A 25177-nucleotide genomic window follows, 5' to 3' on the forward strand; every position below is an offset into this window, starting at 1 on the left:
AAACGAAGATAAATTCATGAAACTTCGCCGCGAAATTTGAGTCCACATTATTTTCATTTTTTGCGTAATCCCGGAACCGAAAGTGGGATCCAAACTGTTTGGGATTATTGTGCTTGTTTGTTATGGGCAGGCCGATCCAAGCTGCGTTCTATAGTAACAAACGATTTAAAAAAAAAAAAATATATATATATATATATATATATATATATATATATATATAAATATATATATATATATATATATATATATATATATATATATATATATATATATATATATATATATATATATATATATATATATATATATATATATATATATATATATATATATATATATATATATATATATATATATATATATATATATATATATATATATATATATATATATATATATATATACTTTTAATGCATGAACCGGATAAAATCATTTTGTCGTGAATACGACTTCCTTTATTATGGACCATTACGAATTTTCAAAATTTACCCTGTTCAAGAATGGGTAGAGCTGAATTATGAATATCTTTTGTTGTAGTATTTTTTCTTCTCCATACCATCGGAAATATGTTCAATAATTTATGATAAAATTTTCAGTAGTATCCAAATTGGTATGAACGAGCATTAAGGTGAAATCGAGTGTCGAAAAATTGTGAACTACAGAATATTTTCAGTAATTGAGTGCTACAATACGTTTTGTTCGCTAGTAAACTATCGATAGCTATAAACCATAAGTATTTTAAATTGACTAATATGAGGGAGACATATTGGTGCATGTTGTTTTAGACGGTAAATTTAGTTATTCAATTTATAACCAAAATACCCTTATAACTGATTTTCTCGTTCATAGAGAATTGTTCATTTTTTGTTGCAGATTTTTTTTAGCATGAGCTTGTACTCCTCATTCGGTTCGGTGTTCTGTATATAGCAGAAACTTTATGTCTGCTTAGCGGTTTATATTGAACTGCTGGGTGACATAACAGTTCAACATAAACTATTATGCACTGACGAGTCGAAGACGAAACATAAAATATGATGTCAGTTTTATTCATGTTCACGTCATCTATAGTTATGTCTCTGACATTACCCACCCGTTTTTATATTCGGCTTGTGCTTTCAAAGTTTGTCTGGCTCTTGCAAAAAAGATGTTTTCAAACGATTATTACATTGCAAAATCTCTGTCCGGTTTTAGCACTCAAAGTGTTTTTATCCGGTTTTTGCATTTATAAATACTTAAACTCGTATTTCCAAATTGCACCTTTCCGATTGTTGCATTCAGCCTTTCAATTATTATATGTTGAATTAGAAAAAACTCAGGTTAACACAAAGTTATCTAGAAAATCTTTTGCTGCAGACATATTTGCTTACAGATTTTTCATTTACAATCAATCTTTTATCATTTAAAATCTTCAAATAGTGTGGAAATGAACTACACAGTTGCACTCTATTAAATTTCAATACGGAATGAGATTAAAACTGACGGAGTACTAAAGATCAGGGATGTATGTAACTACCCAACTAACCAAATAGTTTGGATTTGGTTTAAGCAGCTCTCAAAGTTCATCAATAGCATTCTAAGCAGCCCATTTTTTAAATCATTATCCACACTTGAAAGTTCGCGCGACGCAACCGAACGAACTTCTAAGCTGCTTCTAGAATACATTGTTCAGCTTCTATGCAGCAAAAAAGTACACGCGGAACTTGTTCTGTACTTTCAAGTTGCCAAAAGTACCACCCGTACTCTTAAGCAGCAAGAAAGTTCACGCTGAACTTGATCTGTACTATCAAGTTCTCAAAAGTTCCGCGTGTACTTTTAAGCAACAAGAAAGTGAATTTTTAAGTAATTGTGGAACTTCTGGTTGCTTGGGTAATGTCGTTTTCGCTTGATGCCAAACCTAACCCAGCTTCCACCATAACTGCTGTCAAAAAGTTTGTTTGAAGTTAAATCCGAACCTAGTTCAAACGTCAATGAACTGAAAATCGAGTAAGATTTCAACCTGATTCTAATATCGGGTTTGCTCACATCCAGGGCTTGCATATTGAAGCAACGAATATGAACGAAAGGGTTTCACTATCTGTGCTATTCACACACATTCGTATGTCAGGTAGAATTCATAGCGCAACCCAAGCCAGGAGAGCTGCTTCGTTCGTTCATTAGTTCATGAATATGCCCGCTTGCTGAGACCTATGCCACAGACTAACAGACAGGACACTCAAATTAGATTCTTCAATCATTTTAACGGTCATTTCGAATATTCCTTTAGTTGGGATTGTACTCGCATATGTTATGATGGCGCCACGTTACCCTATCAAATACATCGTGTCTGTCATCTAGACTGTGTTTATTTTTTTCATTTACCAACCGAGTTGCCATTCATACAGAATTGCCTGTAATGTATTGATTTGTATACCTCCATGCGAATTTCATGCAGGATACAGATTAATTACATATTGCCAAAACTATATACAGAATTGTGCCTACTTCTCATTCTACAACGCAATACAAAATCGAACCCATTTTGTTACAATATTTACTTGCTTCTGGTCTGCCGTCACTTAATTTCGGGTGAAAATTACCAACACAATCAAAAATAGTCTAGATGAACAACGTTAAGAAAAATAAATGTTTACTTTCCAACATCGCTAAAAAAAGTTAAATATATTATCAACGTAATCCAATAATTTATTGTGACGATTCATTTTCAAATATTTCGATAAAATCAGGCAACCCTGCAAGCAGCTGATCGGTGTTGACAAACGAGGGGAAACCAACTAGTAAAAAAACTTTTTCGTAACACAAGGGGTGTACCGATAGTAAATAGTTCGCGCAGTACAATATAGGTGGAACTAGTGCATCACAGAAAATGATTTTTATAAGAATTTACTCATACTGTCATGTCTGTTAGTCTGTGCCTATGCTTCATGAGGTTAGCATTTGATGAATGGTTCTCATATTGTAGATGCCTATGAGGAAACTAGTTTCATAACTTTTAGTTCCGATGAATATTAATTTAAAGAACATTGCTTTTAGTGTTTCTAGGATATGTACACAGTGTAAACTGCCAAGAAACAAATGGATCGTTTTGAAAATGGGCTCAAATGCAAAATTTCTGCTATAAAATGTTTAAAGTCTGTTTGAAATGTGATCAAATTTGGTCTTGGAATGCGAACATTATGTTAAAAATGATTTCTGTAAACCTACTTTTTAAAAATAAACCGTAAACATTGCCTAAATGACGTTGCTTCGCGTCTTGTAGCACACCGTGAGGCATGGTCTTCTTTCTCGTACAATACTAACGAGAGTGAATCCTTCATTTCATTACATTGTCATGGATTGCTTAGTTCATGTGTTAACTGAGAATGAGAGCACAGACAATTTACTTGGCAAGGGGAATTGGTCTGCTCAGTAGCATATACTCTCACGCATCCAGTTTCTCTCTAATATAGGTCTCTCATTCAGCTATGTCAAGCAAAGTGTTCACAGCAGATATTTTTTGTTGCTTCGTTCGTTTGAGGATTCACAATACAAGCCCTGCTCACATCCCCGTTGCTACGTGCGAACCCAACTCAGTTTCGTGAAAAGTGTTTACTTAATGCAACTACCCAAGTAACATTTTTTTTATATTAGTGAATATTTGTAGCTGTCTTCAATGCCACATCATAAATCTTGCATTAAAACTTTAAACTTCACGAAAGCCTTCTTAAACCCACTATAAGAGCCAGTGGCGTATCGAGGAAATTTGGCGCTCGGGGCAGAATAAGAGATTTGCCCCATAGTTGGTAGCGAGAAAAAAAAATTTAACTCCGTCTCCGGAAAGATGACTTGGGCGAGCAAAAAAAGGTCCCAAGAATTACTTTGCCACCCTCCTAAAAACGTTGCGCCCGGGGCGAATGCATCCTTCGTTTTTTTGATATCAATAAATGCTACGGTATAGAACCTAATACAAATAATTTGTATTTGATAGAACATCAAAATGGCGGCCATGAAATTTTCCTCAATTCAAATAACGCTTCACCTAAGAAGCAATAAACGACATAAGTTGACATTCACTTTTCTATGTCGATTTCACTTGATGCCAAAACTAACCCAGTTCCAACCTCAACTGCAGTCAAATCCATACAGTTGACAGCAGTTGGGGTGCTTCAAGTGAAAACACCATTACTATACAATATTATGTTCTAATTTCATGTACGAAATCGAACCGAAGCAGGCTGCTGTTAGTTGCATGTACTGCCGTTCTACGCATTATTGTCCCATATCCTATCTGATTGATACTATAAATTTTTGTTGTTAACATTTCGAGAATATTGGGCAAACTATTCTATTAGGGGTTTTGATACCGCATGGGTACCGGTTTGTGCTAAGTGCACATAACTATTTTCTAATATTAGGGTTCGTCTTCGACTCACCAGTGCGCAAGCAGTCTTGCTACTTATTGACCGATTAGTTTACGATACGATTAGTTGTAGGTAAGACGCCCAAAAGCTACCCACAAAATAAAACTATCTGTTATTTGGTCTTACATTGAAAATATATTGTATCCTTATAGTTTTCATAAAACAATAAATGGAAGCGAAAAACATATAAACTAGTTACAAATAGTACAATTTCTTCTCAAGTGCATTATTCGGTGCTTGGTGCAAGTATTGACCTGCTAGGAACGCCAATTTATGAGCATACTGACAAACTGCCGGAACACCTACCGTGCCGGACCAATTGTAATACAAATGGGTTTGTTTGTAAGTTAGTACCTGCAAGTTGTCAGCGCTCAGCCCAGAGTTATCGAAAATAATGTTATACGATGTTGGTGACACTGTACCCTGACGAACGCTTTGTGATACCAGATAGAAGTCATTTCTAGAACATAAAAAATGTTACTATTAAATATTCTCATCAGAATAAATAGCTTCAAGCCTACCGTTCCGGTAAAGTAATGACATCGTCTACGATTGTACCCGGCAAAGGGTTGCGTTTTTGGTTAAATAAACGTGTGTTAATTCTTTTGTTAACAACAAAGAAAGTAAACCTCGGGTTTGTAGCATTTCCTTGATATGCAAGATTTAACTTTTCTTTTATGGCGCCAATCTCATGCTCAAAAACATAGTTCATTTGTCCTTCTCCAACTCCGTCTCGATAGATGATAATACGCTGTGGCAAGCAATTAAAATCGCATTTATATGAATGCAAGGCTTTGATTACGTTTTGAGCCATGTAATTAGACAATTCTTCGCCACACGAATGGTGATTGACGGTTGAGAAAAATCGAGGGTGTTTGATTCCAGGTCCGTACATAGAAGCAACCAACGCTCCGTAAGATTTGCTTTTGTCCCTTGTGTCGTGACAAACGTCAAATCCAATCACCATTACCGACGATAGTGGATTTTTCAAAATCCATGGGATACCTCCGAGTTTACAGTTTATTTGAATAGCGACTTTTGTCGCCACGGACATCAACGTCCGCACATTGCCACCTTTTGGAGTAATCGTTCTCGTCTTAATTACCTGCGTCGGAACTGCCCGATCTACACAGCATTTTTTCTTGATGGCTGCATAGCGATCAGCCTTATCATTGCTTACCAAACACATGATTAATTGGGGATCTTGCTGAACAATCTGGTTGAGAGAGTCAACGTACACGGAAGGGGAATCGTTTTGGATATTCACCCTTGTGGGTTCCTCAATTTGAAACTGCATGCCTTTGGCAGCTTGTCTTAGACAACCCATGAAATCAGCCATCAACTTTTCCGATCCATTCGGAGTCACAACAAACCATTTATTAAGTGGAACCGATATGTGCATTGCGTTATTGCGGAATGCCATCTGCCAGTCCGCTTCATTTCCTGCGTTTATGCCACTGAAAATTGAAAGAAAAAAGTGCCTAATTTTTCGCCATATCTCAATCTAGCCATTGTTTCGTACCTGTTTATATTTTGGAAAAATATAATCTCTTGTTTAAGAATCCGTCCTTTTACTTCTACCAACCGGCGATCTAATTCTGTTTTCCAGAATTTAAAAACCTCAGCACTTTCTTCCGACTGCTGCAAACGTCTATTAAATACATCAAGTCGTTCCATCCGTTTATCGGGAGTCAATCGAGTATGATCGGCAAGCGTTCGCATTAAACTGAAAATCAATGATAAAAGTGAATGATCATGTTACACAGTTCTGATACTGGATGTTAAAATCATACTTGAAGTTTTTACGCATATCGTCAGTGATTCCCGTGGCACGAACCAGTTCTGGAACCAAGTAAATATATTCAGGTCTTCCAGCGCGTATGTCTCGAGGTTTCGAACGAGAAACCAGCATGGGTTGCCTTGGGTCACGGATGTCGATATTGTAGCGTTCTTTAAAGTACTTCATGAAAGTTACACTTCCGTTTGGTGTCGAGAAAGAACTCTCCGGTGATGTGTTGAATTCCACATCGTTGACGGTGTAAGTATTATTTTTCCCGTAATTTGCCATCACAACCGATCCAAGAATCATTTTTTTATAATTATCACGCCAGTTTCCTCCTTGGTTAATACACTGTCGAAATAGTGTATAGCATGTGTCCACTCTCATAACACGATGAGTTAGTTCGACACACATCAGCACGTCTTGCTCGTGCTGTCGTATACTTGTAACGTATCCTGGATAGAGTTCAATCCCGTATTGATTAACTGCTATTTTAGCTTCTGGATCAAAATAATTTCGACCAATCAACTGAAGTTTCAATCCACTCATTGCTTTTCTATTTATCAAATTGAATATAACGAATGCCATTTCGTTCGTGCCGTCAACAACTCCAACTTTTCGAAGTTTAATTATATATTCCTGATTCGTAGTATTATCTTTTGTAGGATATTCAACCTCATCACTTCGCAGTTTATGTCTCGTAAACAGCTGCGTTCCATCAAAAAGATACCCTCCAAGTATTGGTTTTAGATTATAAATCAATGACTTCATAGTCCTATCTGTTTCGACCGAGGGCGTAAAATCTACTCGATACTGAAAAATTGATTCGTCTCCCTGACGTGAAACACGATAATAGTTTGTTGTAAGCATAAGCGGATCCCCAGATATTCCCTGCTTTGTCACTGGACAATCAATTGGACGCGTGCGAAGGACATCCGGTATGTGACGTTTACCACGCATAGCTCCTCGGCCGGCTGCAGCTACTTCCCCAGTAGCACCTCTCTGTTGTCGATGAATTGGAGCTATGGAACTATCGGGTGGCTGAGATCCAGCAGGACTTTGTTGCTGTGGTTGCGCCGGTTGTTGTTGTTGCTGTGGTTGCGCCGGTTGTTGTTGTTGCTGCGGTTGTTTATGTTGCGTTTGTACCTGGCGTGTTGGCTGCGACTGAGCAGCACGTTGCTGTGCTCCCCATCCCGGAGCGGGTGGTTGCTGAGGACTGTTTTGCTGAGCAGGTGGAGCCGGCTGTCCCAGAGAGGGCCAAGCCTGTGATTGAGGTGGTGGTTGACGTTGCTGCGCTCCTTCACCACGACCTCCGCCTTGGTTGTGTCCGCGTGGGTTGCCATTGCCACCACCAGCCGCAGCAAATCCACGGGCACGGTTACGGCCTCCACGGTTTGGTTGTCTCTCTGCCATTTTGCTAAAATATGGAAATGGTAAGATAAAAACCAGCTGGAATTTGGACCGCCATACTACTGTGAAAATGAAGTACTAGGAAGTGCTTGCTCGTGTTGAATCTCCAAACTTACCTTACGAAACTCATCCACTGGCCAAGAAATCTAACTTAATCTATAGGCTGCTTTTCCGTCAGTAACATAGCAAAAATTTGCACACAAAAACACTAGATCAACGGCGCGGGAAGTTTAGACGTATGTCGCGCACGAGTTCTTTGGTTTAACGAATAGGTATCGTGGAATTGTATTTTTTCGTTGGATGAAATGAATCATTAAAACTATAAAACTACTCGTCGATGGTCGTTTTACCTACCAATCAAAATTTTATTCGTTTCAATAAAACAAATTTAGAATTTTTGCCAATTAAAATGATCTTCACTGATCGTTCAACTATATTAAGCGGCCCTTGTATAGGGATGTCTTAATATTGATCGATTAATCGAGTAATCGATTATTAACACAGATAATCAAGTAATATTGAATCGAATAGCTTAAAACTAATATTCGATTATTGAGCTAATCGAATAATTAAAAAAATCCCATAGTAATAATCGAATGAATAATCGAGTAATCGATTAATAACCCAGATAATCGAATAAATTTCAATCGATTAGTTTCAAAATTATACTCGATTATTAGCGAGTCATTAAAAATGTCATTACTAAAAATTAATATCATTTTAATGAACTTGTAATGGTGCAGTATCAACGAGATTTCTAACAAATTTGAAATACATCATTACTTAGTCATCATTTAAAATGACATTTTTAATGGTCGTGCAAGGGCCGCTATTGAATAATCGAGTAATTCGAAATTTCCGACATCCCTACCCGTGTAAGGGCTGAAATCGGTAGTAACATGTGATTAGGGCATATCGCACGATAGGCCCTTGCGAATGTTACAAAATATAATGCTCATTGCTCGGCTCTACAACCATCATTAACACAATAATCGATATAATCTCGTAGATAGAAGCCCAATCTACGAAATTATGCGCAATATGCTTGAATTTCATGTTTAAAACTTGAGTAATGAGCATTATTTTTCGTAACTTTCAAAAGGGCATATCGCACGATATGCCCTAATCATATGTTAGTACCGAAATGATGAATTCTCCATACAATGGCGGCCCTTACACGAGAATTATTTTTGTCATTTTTAATGATGACTAGGTAATGATATTTCAAATTTGCTTAGAAATCTCGTCGTTACTGCACCATACACGTTCATTAAAACGATATTATTTTTTAGTAATGACACTTTTAATGATCGTGTAAGGTCCGCTAATCATTAAAAGTGATATTAATAATTCTCTTGTAAGGGTCGCTATAGGGATATCGTAATATCCATCGATTAATCGAGTAATTAATTAATAACCCAGATCATCGAGAAATATTTAATTGATTTGTTTGAAACTACAATCCCGACTGGAAAAGCGGTTAGATCATGTTGGGCGCGGAGCATTTGTTGAACGACATACTAATCGAAATACTTGTTCAGTTTGTTGGAACCAATTATTTCCTACGAAAATAATGTGAGATTAAGTGATTGTATAAAAAGAAAATCTAGTCTAATCAAGTAATCGATTAATAATCCAGATAATCGATTAAAATGTAATCGATTAGTTTTAAAATTATATTGAATAATCGAGTAATTCGAAAATTCGACATCCCTATTCAAGTGGAGAGCTTCGTGTCAACTATACACTCAAAATAAAAATCATATTATAGTTACGTGAAAAGTTATGTGAATATTTTCCACCCTACTTTTCACGTAGGTTTTAATGGACTGGCATATAAAAGCTGTTTAATGCATAATCCAGTAAAAGTTACGTGTTTCATAGGTAAAATGTAATGTACTGTTCATATCACATCTATCTATCAGTTCATATCAAATTTAGATACAAGAAAATTACTATTTTATATATTGGTTGAAGTCAAAAGGGAGATTTCAGATTTTGATATAAATCTATGAAATGAAAAATGCCATGAAATATAAAACATTTATTTCAGAAAATTGTCATATAATTACAATGGCTTAAAAAGCAACTAATAACGTCGTGGTATCTCAAATCGACAAGCCTCCAGAAATCGTTTTTGTTGTCACTGCCATCCAACCCAAGCCGAAGTCGAGATCCAAGAACTCCCACAACACTACCGATGCAGGTTGAAGTCGCATTACATGGTTCCAGTGTCTCTAGTTTCATACCGACGGCTTGTTTTAAGCATTCGGCAGTACGGGTAAACTTCCGGACTCACGCAGGCACTCGGTCCAGTTGAACACATGGAAACTTTCATACTGGAATGGTCCGGTCGATGGAGTAAAAAATTGTAATTAAAAAACTTTTCTCACAAATATTTACACTACTTACACTTCGAAGGCCACTGCTCGCCATTTTCAAAATCGAGTTTTTCACACTGGAAATTCACATAGATTGTTTGACGTTTGGTCAATTCACGTAAACCTTATGTGATGACTCTATTCATTTTAATGGATGTTCGTATAACATTCATTTTCGTCACGTAAAATATTCAATTTGACATTTGAAACCATTCTACGTGATTTTTCAAGTGAATCGAACGTGAATTTTTATTTGAGTGTACTACAATCGGTAACTTTCTCCAAGCTTAGGGATGTCGTAATATCAATCGATTAATCGAGTAATCGATTAATAACCCAGATAATCGAGTAATATTTAATCGAGTAGCTTAAAACTAATATTCGATTATTGAGCTAATCGAATAATTTAAAAAATCCCATAGTAATAATCGAATGAATAATCGAGTAATCGATTAATAACCCAGATAATCGATTAGTTTCAAAATTATACTCGATTATCGAATAATCGAGTAATTCTAAATTTCCGACATCCCTATCCAAGCTTAACCCACTTAAAATGGTTTTCTTGACTATATTTGACTTTTTTATATTTATGACTCACCCACTCTGATTGAAAACTATATAAATAAATTGTAGGACGTATTTCAATCGATTCATGAACAACCTGTAAAGGACCTTACACTGAACATTAATTTTACCTATTTTTTAGGAGAAATCACTCATGGTCGAACTCTTCTATAAGCTACCCAAAATTAGGTCGTTATCTACTCAAACTTAGACTTGATCGTAAAAATGGGTAGCGTGCCTTACATTTACCTAAATTTTGAGTTTATCACTCGTTACCTAAAATTGGGGAGATACACTTTAATTGATTTCTCAGTTGATTTTCCAGAAGGCCGTAACAGCAAGTGACAGTTTCTCTTTGTTGACTTTCTCTTTTTTTTTTTTTTTTTTTTTTTTTTTTTAAATAACTATTTATTGGAATATGAGTTAAAATTAAATTATTAAGATTTAAATTGGGTGTTCAGCCACAAGTGGTGACTTTTCAGCCCTGTTTTATATAAATATATATGATTTGGTTATTACCATGAAGACATCATTTGCTTCCGCAATTCTGAGATTTTTGTGTAGGGAAAATTCTAAACCTACTTGTATTGTGTAATGGGGAAAAGGAACTTATATACTAACTTACTAACTAATACAGAGAGCGAATCGATTCAATTGAAGATTGCATCGATTTTTGTCGGAATTTGCTTATAATATTATGTGACATTACATCTAATGGTTCTATATTTGTGAGTCTGTGTAACTCATTTGTACTAAACCAGGGAGGACGCTTCAGAATCATTTTCAGAATTTTATTCTGAATCCTTTGAAGCGTTTTCTTCCTGGTGGAACAACAGCTTGACCAAATTGGTACCGCATAAAGCATGGCTGGTCTGAAAATTTGTTTATAAATTAACAATTTGTTTTTTAGACAGAGCTTAGAATTTCTGTTTATAAGAGGATATAAACATTTAATATATTTATTACACTTTGCCTGGATTCCTTCAATGTGATCCTTGAAAGTGAGTTTTTTGTCATACGTTAAACCTAAGTATTTAGCTTGATCAGACCATGTCAATTCCAAGCCATTCAATTTGAGAATGTGATTATTGTTTGGTTTAAGAAAAGAAGCTCTTGGCTTGTGAGGAAAGATAATTAATTGCGTTTTTGCTGCATTTGGTTTAATTTTCCATTTTGACAGATAATCACTGAAAATATTTAAACTTCTTTGTAGGCGACTGCAGATCACTCTTAGATTTCTACCTGTGGCTAACAGACTTGTGTCGTCACAGAATAGCGATTTCTGACAACCAACGGGTAGATTTGGAAGATCAGAAGTGAAAATATTATACAAGATTGGAGCTACACTCGAACCCTGCGGAACACCGGCTCGTACGGGTAGCAATTCAGATTTACAATTCTGATAGCTAACCTGAAGAGTACGATCAGTTAAATAATTTTGAATCATTTTGATCAAATAAATAGGAAACTGGAAATCAGACATTTTTGCTATTAAACCTTTGTGCCAAACACTGTCGAATGCTTTTTCTATGTCTAGAAGAGCAACTCCAGTGGATAACCCAGAAGATTTATTTGCTTTTATCATGTTCGTTACTCTGACAAGTTGATGAGTAGTTGAATGTTCATGACGAAATCCAAACTGCTCTGGTAAAAAAATTGAATTCTCATTTATATGAGTCATCATTCTTAACAAGATAATTTTTTCAAAAAGTTTACTGATAGAAGAAAGTAAGCTAATTGGGCGATAACTTGATGTTTCTGCTGGGTTTTTATCAGGTTTTAGGATAGGAATTACTTTAGCGTTTTTCCATCTTTTTGGGAAGTAAGCTAATGAAAAACACTTGTTGAAAATTTTAACCAGGAGTCTCAAGGCAACATCGGGAAGATTTTTAATAAGAATATTAAAAATTCCATCATTACCAGGAGCCTTCATGTTTTTAAGTTTTCTAATAATTGATTTAATTTCATCAAAATTCGTCTCAATAATGTCATCGTGTGATAACACTTGAGTTGAAATATGATCATATTTCAGTGAGACTTCATTTTCAATAGGACTCACAACGTTCAAATTAAAATTGTGGACACTCTCGAACTGCTGAGCAAGTTTTTGAGCTTTTTCGCCATTTGTAAGAAGTATTTCATTTCCTTCCTTGAGAGCAGGAATAGGTTTCTGAGGTTTCTTAAGAACCTTAGAAAGTTTCCAGAAAGGTTTAGAATATGGTTTAATTTGTTCAACTTCTTTAGCGAAATTTTCATTTCGCAAAAGAGTAAATCTATGTTTAATTTCTTTTTGTAAATCCTTAACTATGTTTTTCATAGCAGGATCACGAGAACGTTGATATTGTCGTCGACGAACATTCTTCAACCGAATGAGCAGTTGAAGATTGTCATCGATGATAGGAGAATTTAATTTAGTTTGAGCTTTGGGAACTGAAAGATTTCTAGCTTCGATAATATAATGATTCAAATTATCAATTGCTGTGTCGATATCCGCAGAATTTTCTAAAATAGTTTCATGATCCACATGATTTTCAATGTGAGATCTGTAATCCAACCAATTTGCTCTATGATAGTTGAAAATAGAACTAATTGGATTAATTATAGCTTCGTTGGAAAGTCTGAATGTTACAGGAAGATGATCTGAGTCAAAATCAGCATGAGTAATCGGTTCACTACAAATGTGACTTTGATCTGTTAGAACCAGATCAATTGTAGACGGGTTTTTCACGGAAGAGAAACAAGTAGGATTACTGGGATGAAGAACTGTAAAGTAACCAGCTGAGAGTTGATTATGAAGTATTTTACCATTACTGTTATTTTGTCTACAATTCCACTGGACATGCTTAGCATTTAAGTCCCCTATTACGAAAAATTTCGATCGATATCTTGTAAGTTTTTGCAAATCGCCTTTAAAGAAATTTAATTGTTCGCCGGTGCATTGGAATGGCAAATATGCTCCAGCGATGAAATAAATTCCATGAATGGTTTCAACTTCGATTCCCAAGCTTTCAATAACTTTAGTATTGAAAGAAGGTAAAATTCGATGTTTAATTTGCCGTTGGACAAAAATGGCAACTCCACCACCAATTCCAGTAAACCTGTCAAATCGATGAACCACATAATGTGGATTACTTTTCAATTTTACATTTGGTTTAAGAAAAGTTTCTGTCACAATGGCAATATGAATTTTGTGAACTTTGAGAAAATTATAAAATTCATCTTCACTCGATTTCAAAGATCGAGCATTCCAATTTAAAATATTCAAATAATTATTTAACATCACTGTTAAATTTTAAATTCATTATAATATTATTTGCAAATTTCCATCCGATTTGAAATGCTTCAAAAAGTGATGAAGTCGAATTCATTTGGATGATCATTTGAAAAAGTTGATCTTGTAGGTAGATCATTTTATTTTCAGTTATATCGCCTAAATCGACTTCATTTAAAGAAGCGAATGGCATTGAAGGAATATTTGTAGGTAGACTGCCATTAGAAGAAGATGATTTGGCCGGTCTACCTATTAATAAATTGTTTTCGTTAGAAGAAGAACTGCAAGGCGGTCCTGTGTTTTGATTATTTACATTAGAAGAAATAGGAGATAGATTTCTACCTAATATACCAGCATAAGTGAAATTAGAAGAAGATGATGACGAGGTCGATCTACCTGTCAATAAATTGTTTTCGTTAGAAGACGAATTGGCAGGTGCCTTAGAAGAATTTTCAGGTATGTTCTGTAAATTTAAGGTCGTTGATTTGACTTGTTGTCTAAGCGAACGAGCGTTTAAAATTTTTTCCCTGACAGGACATTTCAAATAATTGGATTTATGATTTCCATTGCAATTTGAACATGAAAATTTATCAGTGGTTTCATTCATTGGACAAGCGTCTTTCGAATGCGATTTACCACAATTCAAACACCGTATATCCATATGACAATTTTTGGTTCCATGACCGAAGCCTTGGCAACGACGACATTGCGTTAAGTTTGCAATACGATTATGCCGTTTATAATGTTCCCAATGAATTTTAATGTGGGAAATGAAACGTACTTTTTCTAAAGTTTTCAAATTGTTTACATCACTTCGATTGAAGTGTATTAGGTAAAGTTCATGGGAAATTCCAGAGCGTGGTTTAGAAGTACCATTCGCTCTTTTTTTCATAAGTATTACTTGGGAAGGGGCAAAACCAAGCAATTCTTTTAGTTCATTTTTAATTTCATCAATACTTTGATCATTTGATAATCCTTTCAAGACAGCCTTGAAGGGTCTGTCTGATTTTATATCATATGAATAAAATTTATGAAGTTTTTCGGACAAATATCGAATAAGACGTTCGTAATCTTCCAATCCATCCACCAAGACTCGACATTCTCCTCTTCGTCCGATTTGAAATGAGACTTTTACTTCCGGGAGAAAAGTAGAAAGCTCAGTACGGAATGCTTTGAAGTCGGAAATCATCACCGTCACTGGTGGCATAGATTGATGTTTCTTCCCAGAACGACAAGCGTCCATTTTGGGAATTTTTGAAGAATTTTCTTCTATGTCGCTACAATCGGATTCAGGAAGAATCTCGTAAATATTGTTAGACGGCATAGGATCAGCGGAAGGGAAATCCGTCCGTTGTCTTTTATTTTTACATTCAGATTCTATAAGATCGTGAATGTTATTAGAAAAATGTTGAATAACGGATTGTGATTTATTCCGTATTGAATTATTTTTAGCCTTAGGCTTGTTGCCTTTCCGGTTGGACGCAGGCATTTTTGAAATTAATGAAATTTTAAATTAAATTAACTAGGCTAAATTAGTCTTCGATTAGACTCCTAGCTAGCCTTAAAAAAGGCTGATTAATTTCTTAGTCACTCTAATATCACTCTTTGTATCACTTAGTCACTCTAATATCACTCTTTGTATCACTTAGTCACTTAGTTAGTGATTCAGGTAGCCTTGAAAAAGACTGAAGCCTTGAATCAATGAAACTCTAGGTAGCCAGAAAAAAAATTTCAGGAGCCAAGAGCTATACGCGTGCGGTGCGAACGACTGTTCAACACCGACTGATTGACTTTCTCTTCTATTAATTACCAAGTGGTTTACACGTTTATCACTTAACTCTTTGCATAGAATGATGCTCAAAACGTTCGACTTCCAAACAGAACTGTGAAATCCAAGAAAATCTTTTTAGATCACATCACAATAATCGAAAGAGAGAGTGAACAAAGAGAAACTGTCACTTGCTGTTACGGCCTTCTGGAAAATCAACCGAGATTTTAGGTAGGTTTTGAGATGTGCTAGGTGAAAATTTTAAATATCGTCAGGCAGTGTTGCAAAAGTCCGTGAATCCGGGTTTTTATTTCATTTCTAAAGACATGACACATAAAACTGACTGGGCGAGCAAAAACAAAACAGCGCAGCCAATTGAAAAGTTCGATTTTCAAGAGTCTGCAGCAAAAAATGTCTGCGGCACTTAGTAAGCAAGATTCAGACGGTCTGTCACCGTCAACCTCCGTCACCGTCACCGTCAAAATTAGTCATTCTTATGGAGATATTCACATGTAACATCACCGTCACGGAACGTCTTGACGGACGGAACGTGTGAACTATTGAATTAATTTTGAAGGAGCCTCACGTTTCGCCTGAATCGTAAATAATAAAAAATCTTCAAATTTTCAGACAAATCTTCAGACTTGGCTTCTTTGGTAATTTTTAATAATTACTAAGTAGTTCCAAATTTGTATGGAGAATTCATCGTTACTGCTCTTACATGTTCACTAAAAATAACATTACTTGGTAATAGTGACATTACTGGCCCTTTTTTGACAATATTTTTGTCAATCCGATGAAGTTTCTACTACATGATCAAAAGTATTGTCAATACTCCTAGTATTGACAATAATATTGTCACGTGTAAGGGCCGCTTGAGGTTCGCTTATCCAAAATCCACTGCGAGTACGATCGTACGATCCGTCTCCTTCCGTCACAGTCAACCTCCGTCACCGTCACCGTCAACATTAATTACATGCATTCTTATGGAGACATTCACACGTAACGTCACCGTCACGGAACGTCGCCGTCACGGAACGTCTTGACGGATGGAGCATGTGAACGTTCCGGTAAAGAAAGTATTAAACTAATTTTGACGGAAGCTGACGTTACGGTGACGGAAGAAGGCGGACCGTCTGAATCGTACATAATGATGTCGGATAATCGATCATGTAATCGAATAATATCGGTGAAAAAAGAACAAAACTGAATTGATTCATTTGAAAATTATAATCGATTAATAAGTAATCGAATAATTTGACGTGAGCATTTCATAAGGTCATATAAGAAAATGAGAATATCTGTTCACTTTCTCTTCTGTTAATGACACACTAATTTTCACGTTTACTCCCTAAATATTCGTGTAGAACTACACCCGACATGTTCATTTTGTTATTAATACTAGACTACTCTTCTATGAACTATCCCCAATTAGGTACAAAAAAAATGGCTGCCACTCAAATAAATAAATTGTAAATGAGTGATGAGTTTAAGACGAAACGTAAACAAAATTCAAAACGGTTATGTGCCCTAAGCACAAAAATAGGCTTACCCCTAAATGACCAAACCTGAATCGGCCAGTTAGAGTCAAAAATCCGTTCGTTCGGCACGTCAGCTTAGACATGGAACTTAGGTGTCAAACAAAAAGTGTTTTGCAAATAGCAGAAACTTTATGTCTGCTATGTTAATGCTATGCTAACTGCTATGCACTGATGAGTCTAAGACGAAACGTAAACAAAATTCAAATAATAAATAGCCGATTACTTTTTCTAATTTCCTAGTGGTTAGTAATTGAATCGTTATTTACTGAAACTTTGACTTTATCGTAAAAATAGGTTGGGAGCATTTCCAAAGCATTGAAAACGCTTTGGGCAATCTTACATTTACCTAAACATTGAGGTCATCGCTAATTAGTTTGGTTTATGTAATACGCTAGTTACCCAAAAATTGCGAAGATGCACTTCAGTTGATTTTGGGTACATTTCGATCCAAAATTAGGTAGCGGCTGGTAAAAGTGAACATTTGAAAAACAACCTAATATTTTATCTATTAGCTTTGAAAGATAATATTAATGAATTATTGAATAATTGAATAATTCAAAATATTCAATATCTCTGACTGCGAGTGAAATTTTTCAAGTGTTTATCGTCTCAGCAGAATGTATAATTACTAAGAATCTAAGTAATCCTAAATTTGGTGAGTCAATTTTTGTCGAAATAGCCAGCAAAAACTTTACTGTTAGTTCAGCAAAAGTATTCAGAATTTTTTTTCAGAAATTCGGCGTTTCGTAATGTCGAGCACGAGTATCGGTTCTAAGTGTGAAGTTTTGACAATACTCTTGTATTGGTGGTGGAAATGACAATACTACTGTATGAAGATTTAATCATTACTCGCCCTACACTATCATTCAAAATGGAAGAACTTGCTAATGATATCATTACTGATAACTCATTCCAGACCCCTTATCAGGTACAAGAGATTCATTTCTCACTAATATTTTTTTCACTTTGGTTTGGTCTTCCTCAAATTGATTTTACCAGTTAGTCGGTGTTTTCAAAACAGTACTAAAGAGAATATACCATTTAGCAATGTGTTGAAATACAAACGAAATACGAATACAAACAAAAAGCATGCGGGCTTCAAATACTACATAAGCATGGTACTTAGTTAACCGACTAAAAGGCTCAGCTAAACGACTGAAAACGGCTTAACAATGGAGCTCTGTCTGCTGAGTTTGTTGAACGAAAAAAAATGGCGCGCAGCTCAATGGTCTGTTTAAAAATCGGCAAACGAAAGTCCTGCATCGGCCTTCAGTTGGACGATTTATTGACATTCTTCGGACCAACGGAAAACTTCAGTTGGACGTTTTTTTTTTCTTAGAGGGAACGCTGCTCCGCCGGGTCTTAGTGCAAATAACAGATTCTGTTTACTTTTTCTTTCGCGAATTTCCAGATCGAATTCATATTCGAAGGACAACTCTCCGCATATCTTTCAAGGCAAATCTACAAGCTTTCAATTAATATTGGATACTTTGAGGGAATTTCTATAATGGCTTCGTAATAATCTAAAGGTAAAGTAAAGGCTTTGCAGATAGTCCCGTTCATCATGAAACTATCTAAATCAGGGGTTCCCAAAGTGGTCGATATAGACCCCTTGGGGTCGATATCCTTTTTGCGGGGGTCGACGTAAACGAAAACTGACTATGGGGTTCGACGAGGTCTAGAAATCGACCCCCTATTGTTTGACATAAGTTGTTATTTGAAATATTTACGCTAAAAAGTTATGGTTATTTGACCAACCGCAGAAATTGGTTAGTATTTTACATCACTATTTAAAAAGCAAGAAATTGAATTTTCAAAAGAATTTGTTGATGGGGGTCTGAGCCCTAAGTTAATTTTAGTAAAGGGGTCCATGACCCAAAATAGTTTGGGAACCCCTGATCTAAATGGTAGAATTTCGATCATGGTTTTTCTTCTATACCCGTGCAGTTGAACCGCGGGAATGATATGTATATGACTACAACAAATGTGCCATGTACTGAGCTCAGTTTGCAGTAATAAGCAGAGCCTGGTTCGGTGGTACAAAAATATGGGGTACTGTCCTGATAAGTCAAATTCTTTGAGTCAGGAGGATTGTTGCACTAGCCATGCAATTGTCATGTACATTAAGAATCGAATGCAATGTTTGTTATCGAAGGTTAAGTTCCACAATTAATTGTAATAGCAAGGTTTTGCATTGGAAGGATTTCTGTATCTAAAAGCTCAACATGCTAGCTTTTGACAAAAAAATATTTTATCATTCTATCACATCTTGAACGAAAAGCATACCGCTGGAATCATTTGCGTTACAGAATGAATGTTCAGTAAAATACTATTATATTACAACCTGACAATCGCCGGCAAAATCAACGAAACAATCCGGTTGAAGGATTGATCGAATCACAAAAATTTGTTTAGATGGGCAGTTTAACAAATTCCAGCATCAAGAGAATGTTCTTCGACGACTAACGATGGCTGGTGGATAATAAGTATGGCGTCTTTTCTGCACCAAAACACAAACGCAGCATTTCTGCACTCATACGAACAACGATCTACACATTGCTATCTAAACCTGTATAGCCAGCCACACACGATCGTAAAAACCGGCATCTAGTGGTGTCATGTTGCCGCCCGATGTTTGGATTGACGATTTTGTGCGCATGTCTCGACAGTCAAGTTCTGTGTGGTTCCATTAATTTATGTTTTTTGAGTCCTTTTGAGTTTCTTATTCACGATTCGTTACATGTGGACTTAAGTATGTATAAATCAAAAGCGGAATGGTAATTGTTCCACATGTTGCACGAGATACGAACAACAGACCTTTTTCGTGCAAGGCTCACTAGAACAATGGTATCAATTCACCATGACAAGTTTTGTTTTAAAGTGTCAAAAATATATTGCCAAAGGGGCATACATTTTGTTGTTTATGGGTTGGTGATCGTTTTGTTTTAAGGGCACATAACCATTTTTTTCAATTTTGTCTTCGACTTATCCCTACAAAGCAGTTCTTCCTGAATTGGAATGAAAATTGATATAAACATCCCTTGTTTGAATGATTATTCATAGACTACATCACTATTATTTTTCACCGAGAGTCTAAGCATTTGTCTGTGATCTACAAATCTTATTTCCTCCAACTACATAAGAGCTGAACTACGGTACATTCGTTAAATTGCTTGTTCAAGTAGAAAAAAATTTTCATCTGTCTAGCAGTTTAAAAGGAACTGCTAGAAAGCTTTGGCAGTGCATTTTGAACTAGAGTCACCATGCACTGATGAGTTGAGGGAGAGGTGTGAAAACAATATCCACATGAAAAAAAAATAGATAATATAAAATGCCTGAAAATGCACTATACGACCATTTCACAAATTTCACATCTTTTCATTTGAGCCAATGAACAGAAATAGTTGATCACACTCTAAACAATGGTTCTAATGTATAAGATAAATGGTTTGGCCGAGATGATTAAGGGAACGACAACTCTGTTTAGTTTTCAGTTAGTAATATTTATTGATGGAATCAAAACCAAATAATATAGATAAATATATGTTTGAAACATCAAAATGGCCATGGGACAATAGCGAATACCGTTGTCAATAAAATAATATCTTAATGTTAGTATGGTAAGTTGGCATCCATTGCAACGTTGTGTGATATAACCATAAAACCCTATTCAACTTAATTATTAAACATTACAGCATTGGAAATGTTGAACAAGAGAGCAGATATTACATTAAAGCGGCATTTTTATATATGCACAAACAATGTTGCGCCTATGTATAGAATTTAAATACTTGACCATTGAAATATGATCCTCAAGAAAAACAAAACATCTTCTGAAGCTGATACTTTTACACGTTTTCATTTCATGAAATATACACACGATTTCACATAATTGTTTTTTTTTCATAGAACGATCAAATAAATGTAAGTGACAGCACAATTTGTGCTGTCCATAGCACTCGAATGGCGTCTGGTTTTCAATTTTAGTCGCTACAAAAAGTGCATCATATTATGGTAAAGCAAAATAATACTTTTGTAAACTAAAAACCAAATGACACAGTTCATATGTTGGAGTCCATTACCAACACCGATTTTGAAAAGAGTGAAATATCTCGACTCGATTGCCGTCCCATTCGACGCCATTTTAGCCACATTTGCCGACTGTATGCATAGCATACTGCGAGAAACGTGAACGGTCTTGCGTGCCATAGAAAATGTGGCATCTACTCGATTTGATAAAACGCTTCGTTTTAGTATTCTTAGCGCCTGTATTATACGTTATTAGCACAATGAAAAGTTACAATACCTTATTTGACAGCGAAAATTCACATCAAATTTCGAAAGATATCCTCCTTCACTGCGTTAAAACACACTCTAAATTTCACTACGCCACACTACGACTGGAAGAGACTAACTGAGTGAAGCATTAAAACTTTCATGATCGTCGTCGTCGGACGTACCACACCACTAGGAAAATGCCGACCCTCTTCACCAACACCTTCAAGCGAAAAGACCCATGTTTGTGTTCTTACAGCAACTATGTATGTGATTCAAAATGGAGAACACATTATTCACATAATTTCATCATTCGTGGTGGCATGTATCCTTCGGAACTTACATATTTCAATCTGATAAGTTGAGCGCAATTCCCGGCTCTTATATGACTGAATGGAATATGTTTTTATAATTCTTTCCCCGAAAATTAGATTAGCGTTGATGAGTCCACGTGAGAAAAACATTCCGATCTTGCTATGAAAACTATTATATTTAGATCTTATACGAGCAAACACTTCCTTTGAGATTATTTTATTATTTTTTTAATTCTGCAATAATATTTCTATAAAAAAGCATAATCACCTGAACTCCGTGTTTTTCGTTTGGTATACTTGTCGAATCAAATCTTTCTTATGACGATTCCTTGCTACGGCCACAATCGCACTGTCGTGCGTGGTGACAGTTGTCCCACTTGCGAACCACACTTTTCAATGAATCGGTGTAGGCTGCCAACAACACTCTATCGGAACACGTATTGAATAATGTTTAATTCACAACAGCTCATATATACTAGCTACTCAATGAATAGTAGTGTGCGAAAGCCAGCCATAACACTCATTCAAACATTTTCAAAACAATGCAAGTATGTGGAGCAATGAAACCACACATTGAACAGTTTCACAATTTTGACAACATAAAACTGCTTAAACCCACACATACAAAAGAATAGATACAATACGTTTCAACTAGTATCACATTTCGTACCTAAAGCATGGCAGCAACCAAAATAACCCGGCGAGTTTACCTATGCAGCTTGCGACGACACTAATACATAGACAATGCCATCACAAATTTGTAACCAGCATTACCTATAATCAATTCATGTTCGATGTGTTTGCATACCTACAAAATACAAATATTACGACGCAGTTTAACTCGTATTTGACACACTGTGCCAACTAGTGGTTAAACATGAATGGATAAACTTATATGCACAGTCTTCATAATACTCACTAGTTGAACCATCCGATAAACGAAGCATAGGCTGTTATTCTTGAATAAACATGCTTATCTTCCGCATATAGTCAAATTCTTTCTCCTGCATGTAACGTAGTGAGTAGTTTCAGATTTTTTTCATGAACACAATGTTCGAAATTTAAGTTCTATGAAAACTTTAAACTGCAATGAAGTATTAGGATTATTCATGAAAATCGAAGTATATGAGCGACAAACCTTTGTTTTGATGAATGTGCATGCTATTGTTAAAAATACGTTTTAAGAAGCATCTTTTGTAAACCTCCATCATTACCAAACATGACGAGTTAGAGACTAAAAAAACACTTAATCCACCTAGTGGTGTGAAATTACACTTTCTCTTAAAATTTGAATAGTCTCATTAAAAGATTTGTAAGATTCTATCCTCGACCATTAGGATTGTGAGCTTATTAAATAACCTGACAAACGAAATCGATTCCTTCATCTCAGAGAAATTTTTATTATATTGAAAAACACTGGGATTTGTCAGTTACGTCACATAAAACATTACACCTCTTGAGCCGAAAATATTCCAAATTTGATAATTACTGTTGGCTTTCAACTAAGCCTCAGTTTATTGAAATTCGTTTAGTCATTATAGAGAAAGTGGGTGGTAACAAATATATTATATATCAATATGGATCACTTTAACGAATTCAATACAAATCGAAAAAGACATCACAGTAACACCATCTCGTGACGGAAAAGGCTTTTAGTTCAGTCATGTTTAATAGTTTGCGTTTCGCGTGCAACCCGAAGTTTAATGTCAAAAATAATTGAGCATAATGCCTACATAGAGATGAGAACATTTTCATATTTAAATGTGTTTTTTTCTGACGAAAGTAAATATCCCCTATAAACAATGTAGAATTACGCTCTTCTAGACCTATCTTCTTCACTTTCAAGAGTTATGAAGTAGTATTTAGCTTTGCTCATGAACTTTATAAATAGTGCTGAAAAGACGAAACCTATAGGCTGCGAAGGCAATGTTTGGCAGATCACTTCTGATATATAGAACAAAATTAAAATGAAATGAACGGTGTATTACAAGTTACTTTGATTGCGATATGTTTTTCATTGCGTTCATGACATTGAATTTAAATTAGCTGCACATTATCTTTTCTCTCGGGGAAAGTTAGAATGTAAAAGAAAATGATCATTTTTCTAAATTGTCTATGAATTAAAAGTGCATCTACTAAGCGATCTGCTCCTTGCTGTGAACAATTTTTTTTCATCCGAGTTAGTATCAGATTGCAATTCTAAACCGTATTAACAGCATATTTTTTCGTGCAGTGCATAGCGAGAAATATTCCATATATTCGAATCGGAATCGGCCAGTATTAGCCAAAACTTGTTTTCGTTCGGCACGTCAGGAAAAACTTAGCACTTCGGTGCTTATTACAAGTGTGCTGCAAAAAGCAATAACTTTACGTCTGCCACGCTCGCTCAATGTTACTCAAAAGTGAGTAAAATTATATTTACTTACTTTTAAGTCAGTTTCATGTGAATTGCCCAAGGAATTGATCGTTTTGTACAGAAATGCGTGTAGATTTAAAACAACATAACTTTTTTTTATTCTTTTAGAAATAAATTAAATTTTGTGGTTACTTTACCAATGAAAAGTAAAAATCACATTACATTGCAAAAATTCATTCAAATCGAGAATATAAACCTTAAGGCTATCAGCTGTAACAGAAATGAACAAAACTTGAACTTAAGACAATTCTAAGTCTTCTGCACTGGAAGCTTCTTTGAACGCTTCCGCACGACTATTCACGGTGTTTTATTTCTTGTTTTTTGGGTGGCTCTCGTGCTGTGTGATTTATAGAGCACGCATTCTAAAAAATCCACCATCATGGATTAATTCGTGGCCACGCGTATTCCGAACACTTTAAAGGATTTTATAAGAATATCCATCGCGTGTATTGAATTCGTCACCGCAATACAGATTTCCTTGCAAATAATCACATAGTCACATCCAGTTTTATATGTTTGACCAACACATACAACATGCGGGTCAACGTTTCGTCTTTTTTTTTTCATAAGATATATTTATTAAGGCACACTGCGTTGCTCTATGATGCCAAAGGCATTTTCTAATAATAAGGATTGTGTAGGTGCTGCCTCTAATGTTTTACTAGTGACGTTGCTACTCAATGATAGTGGCCGTATGCTTGTCCGTATGGGTCCACGGAAGACACTCCCGAGTCAAAGACCCGGTCAGTGGCCCGCGTGCTAGTTATCGACAGGAGTGGTCCTTCGTTCTTGGGATCAGCCAGGTGACGTGAGAATGTATTTAAAATTGCCGCATCCTTCTGGGGGACTGCGGAAAACACCTCCAGGCTGCGAAGACCCGGCGGGTGGCCCGCATGTTAGTCATCGACTGGAGCGGCTTTCCGTGGGCGATGATGGTGATGTTACCGAATAGTATGAAGAAAAAAATATAGACAAGTAATTGTTGAGGAAAACGGTTTGTTAAAGGGGGGTATGGAAACGAAATAACTAATTACGACAAATATTTAGTTAGTTGACA

At 35.7% G+C, this 25177-nt stretch overlaps 2 protein-coding genes across 2 annotated transcripts in view; both read right to left on the reverse strand.

Annotated features, from left to right (window-relative positions):
• LOC131434225 (protein aubergine-like) overlaps positions 1-21576 on the reverse strand; it is a 40601-nt gene extending 19025 nt beyond the window's left edge. The window contains exon 1 of the mRNA XM_058600879.1: positions 21422-21576. The gene's annotated coding sequence lies outside the window, so the exon portion shown is untranslated. The remainder of the gene's footprint in view (positions 1-21421) is intronic.
• On the reverse strand, positions 4510-22142 carry LOC131434224 (protein aubergine-like). Its single transcript, XM_058600878.1, has 5 exons — positions 21973-22142; positions 6191-7594; positions 5920-6123; positions 4919-5854; positions 4510-4857 (listed from the first exon to the last, which is right to left on the reverse strand). The coding sequence occupies exons 2-5, from the start codon at positions 7588-7590 to the stop codon at positions 4593-4595; spliced, it is 2805 nt and encodes a 934-aa protein (XP_058456861.1). The 5' UTR covers positions 7591-7594; positions 21973-22142; the 3' UTR covers positions 4510-4592.
• Positions 22143-25177: the final 3035 nt, after the last annotated feature.

Source organism: Malaya genurostris, chromosome 3, assembly GCF_030247185.1.
Source record: "Malaya genurostris strain Urasoe2022 chromosome 3, Malgen_1.1, whole genome shotgun sequence".
Lineage (NCBI taxonomy): Eukaryota > Metazoa > Arthropoda > Insecta > Diptera > Culicidae > Malaya > Malaya genurostris.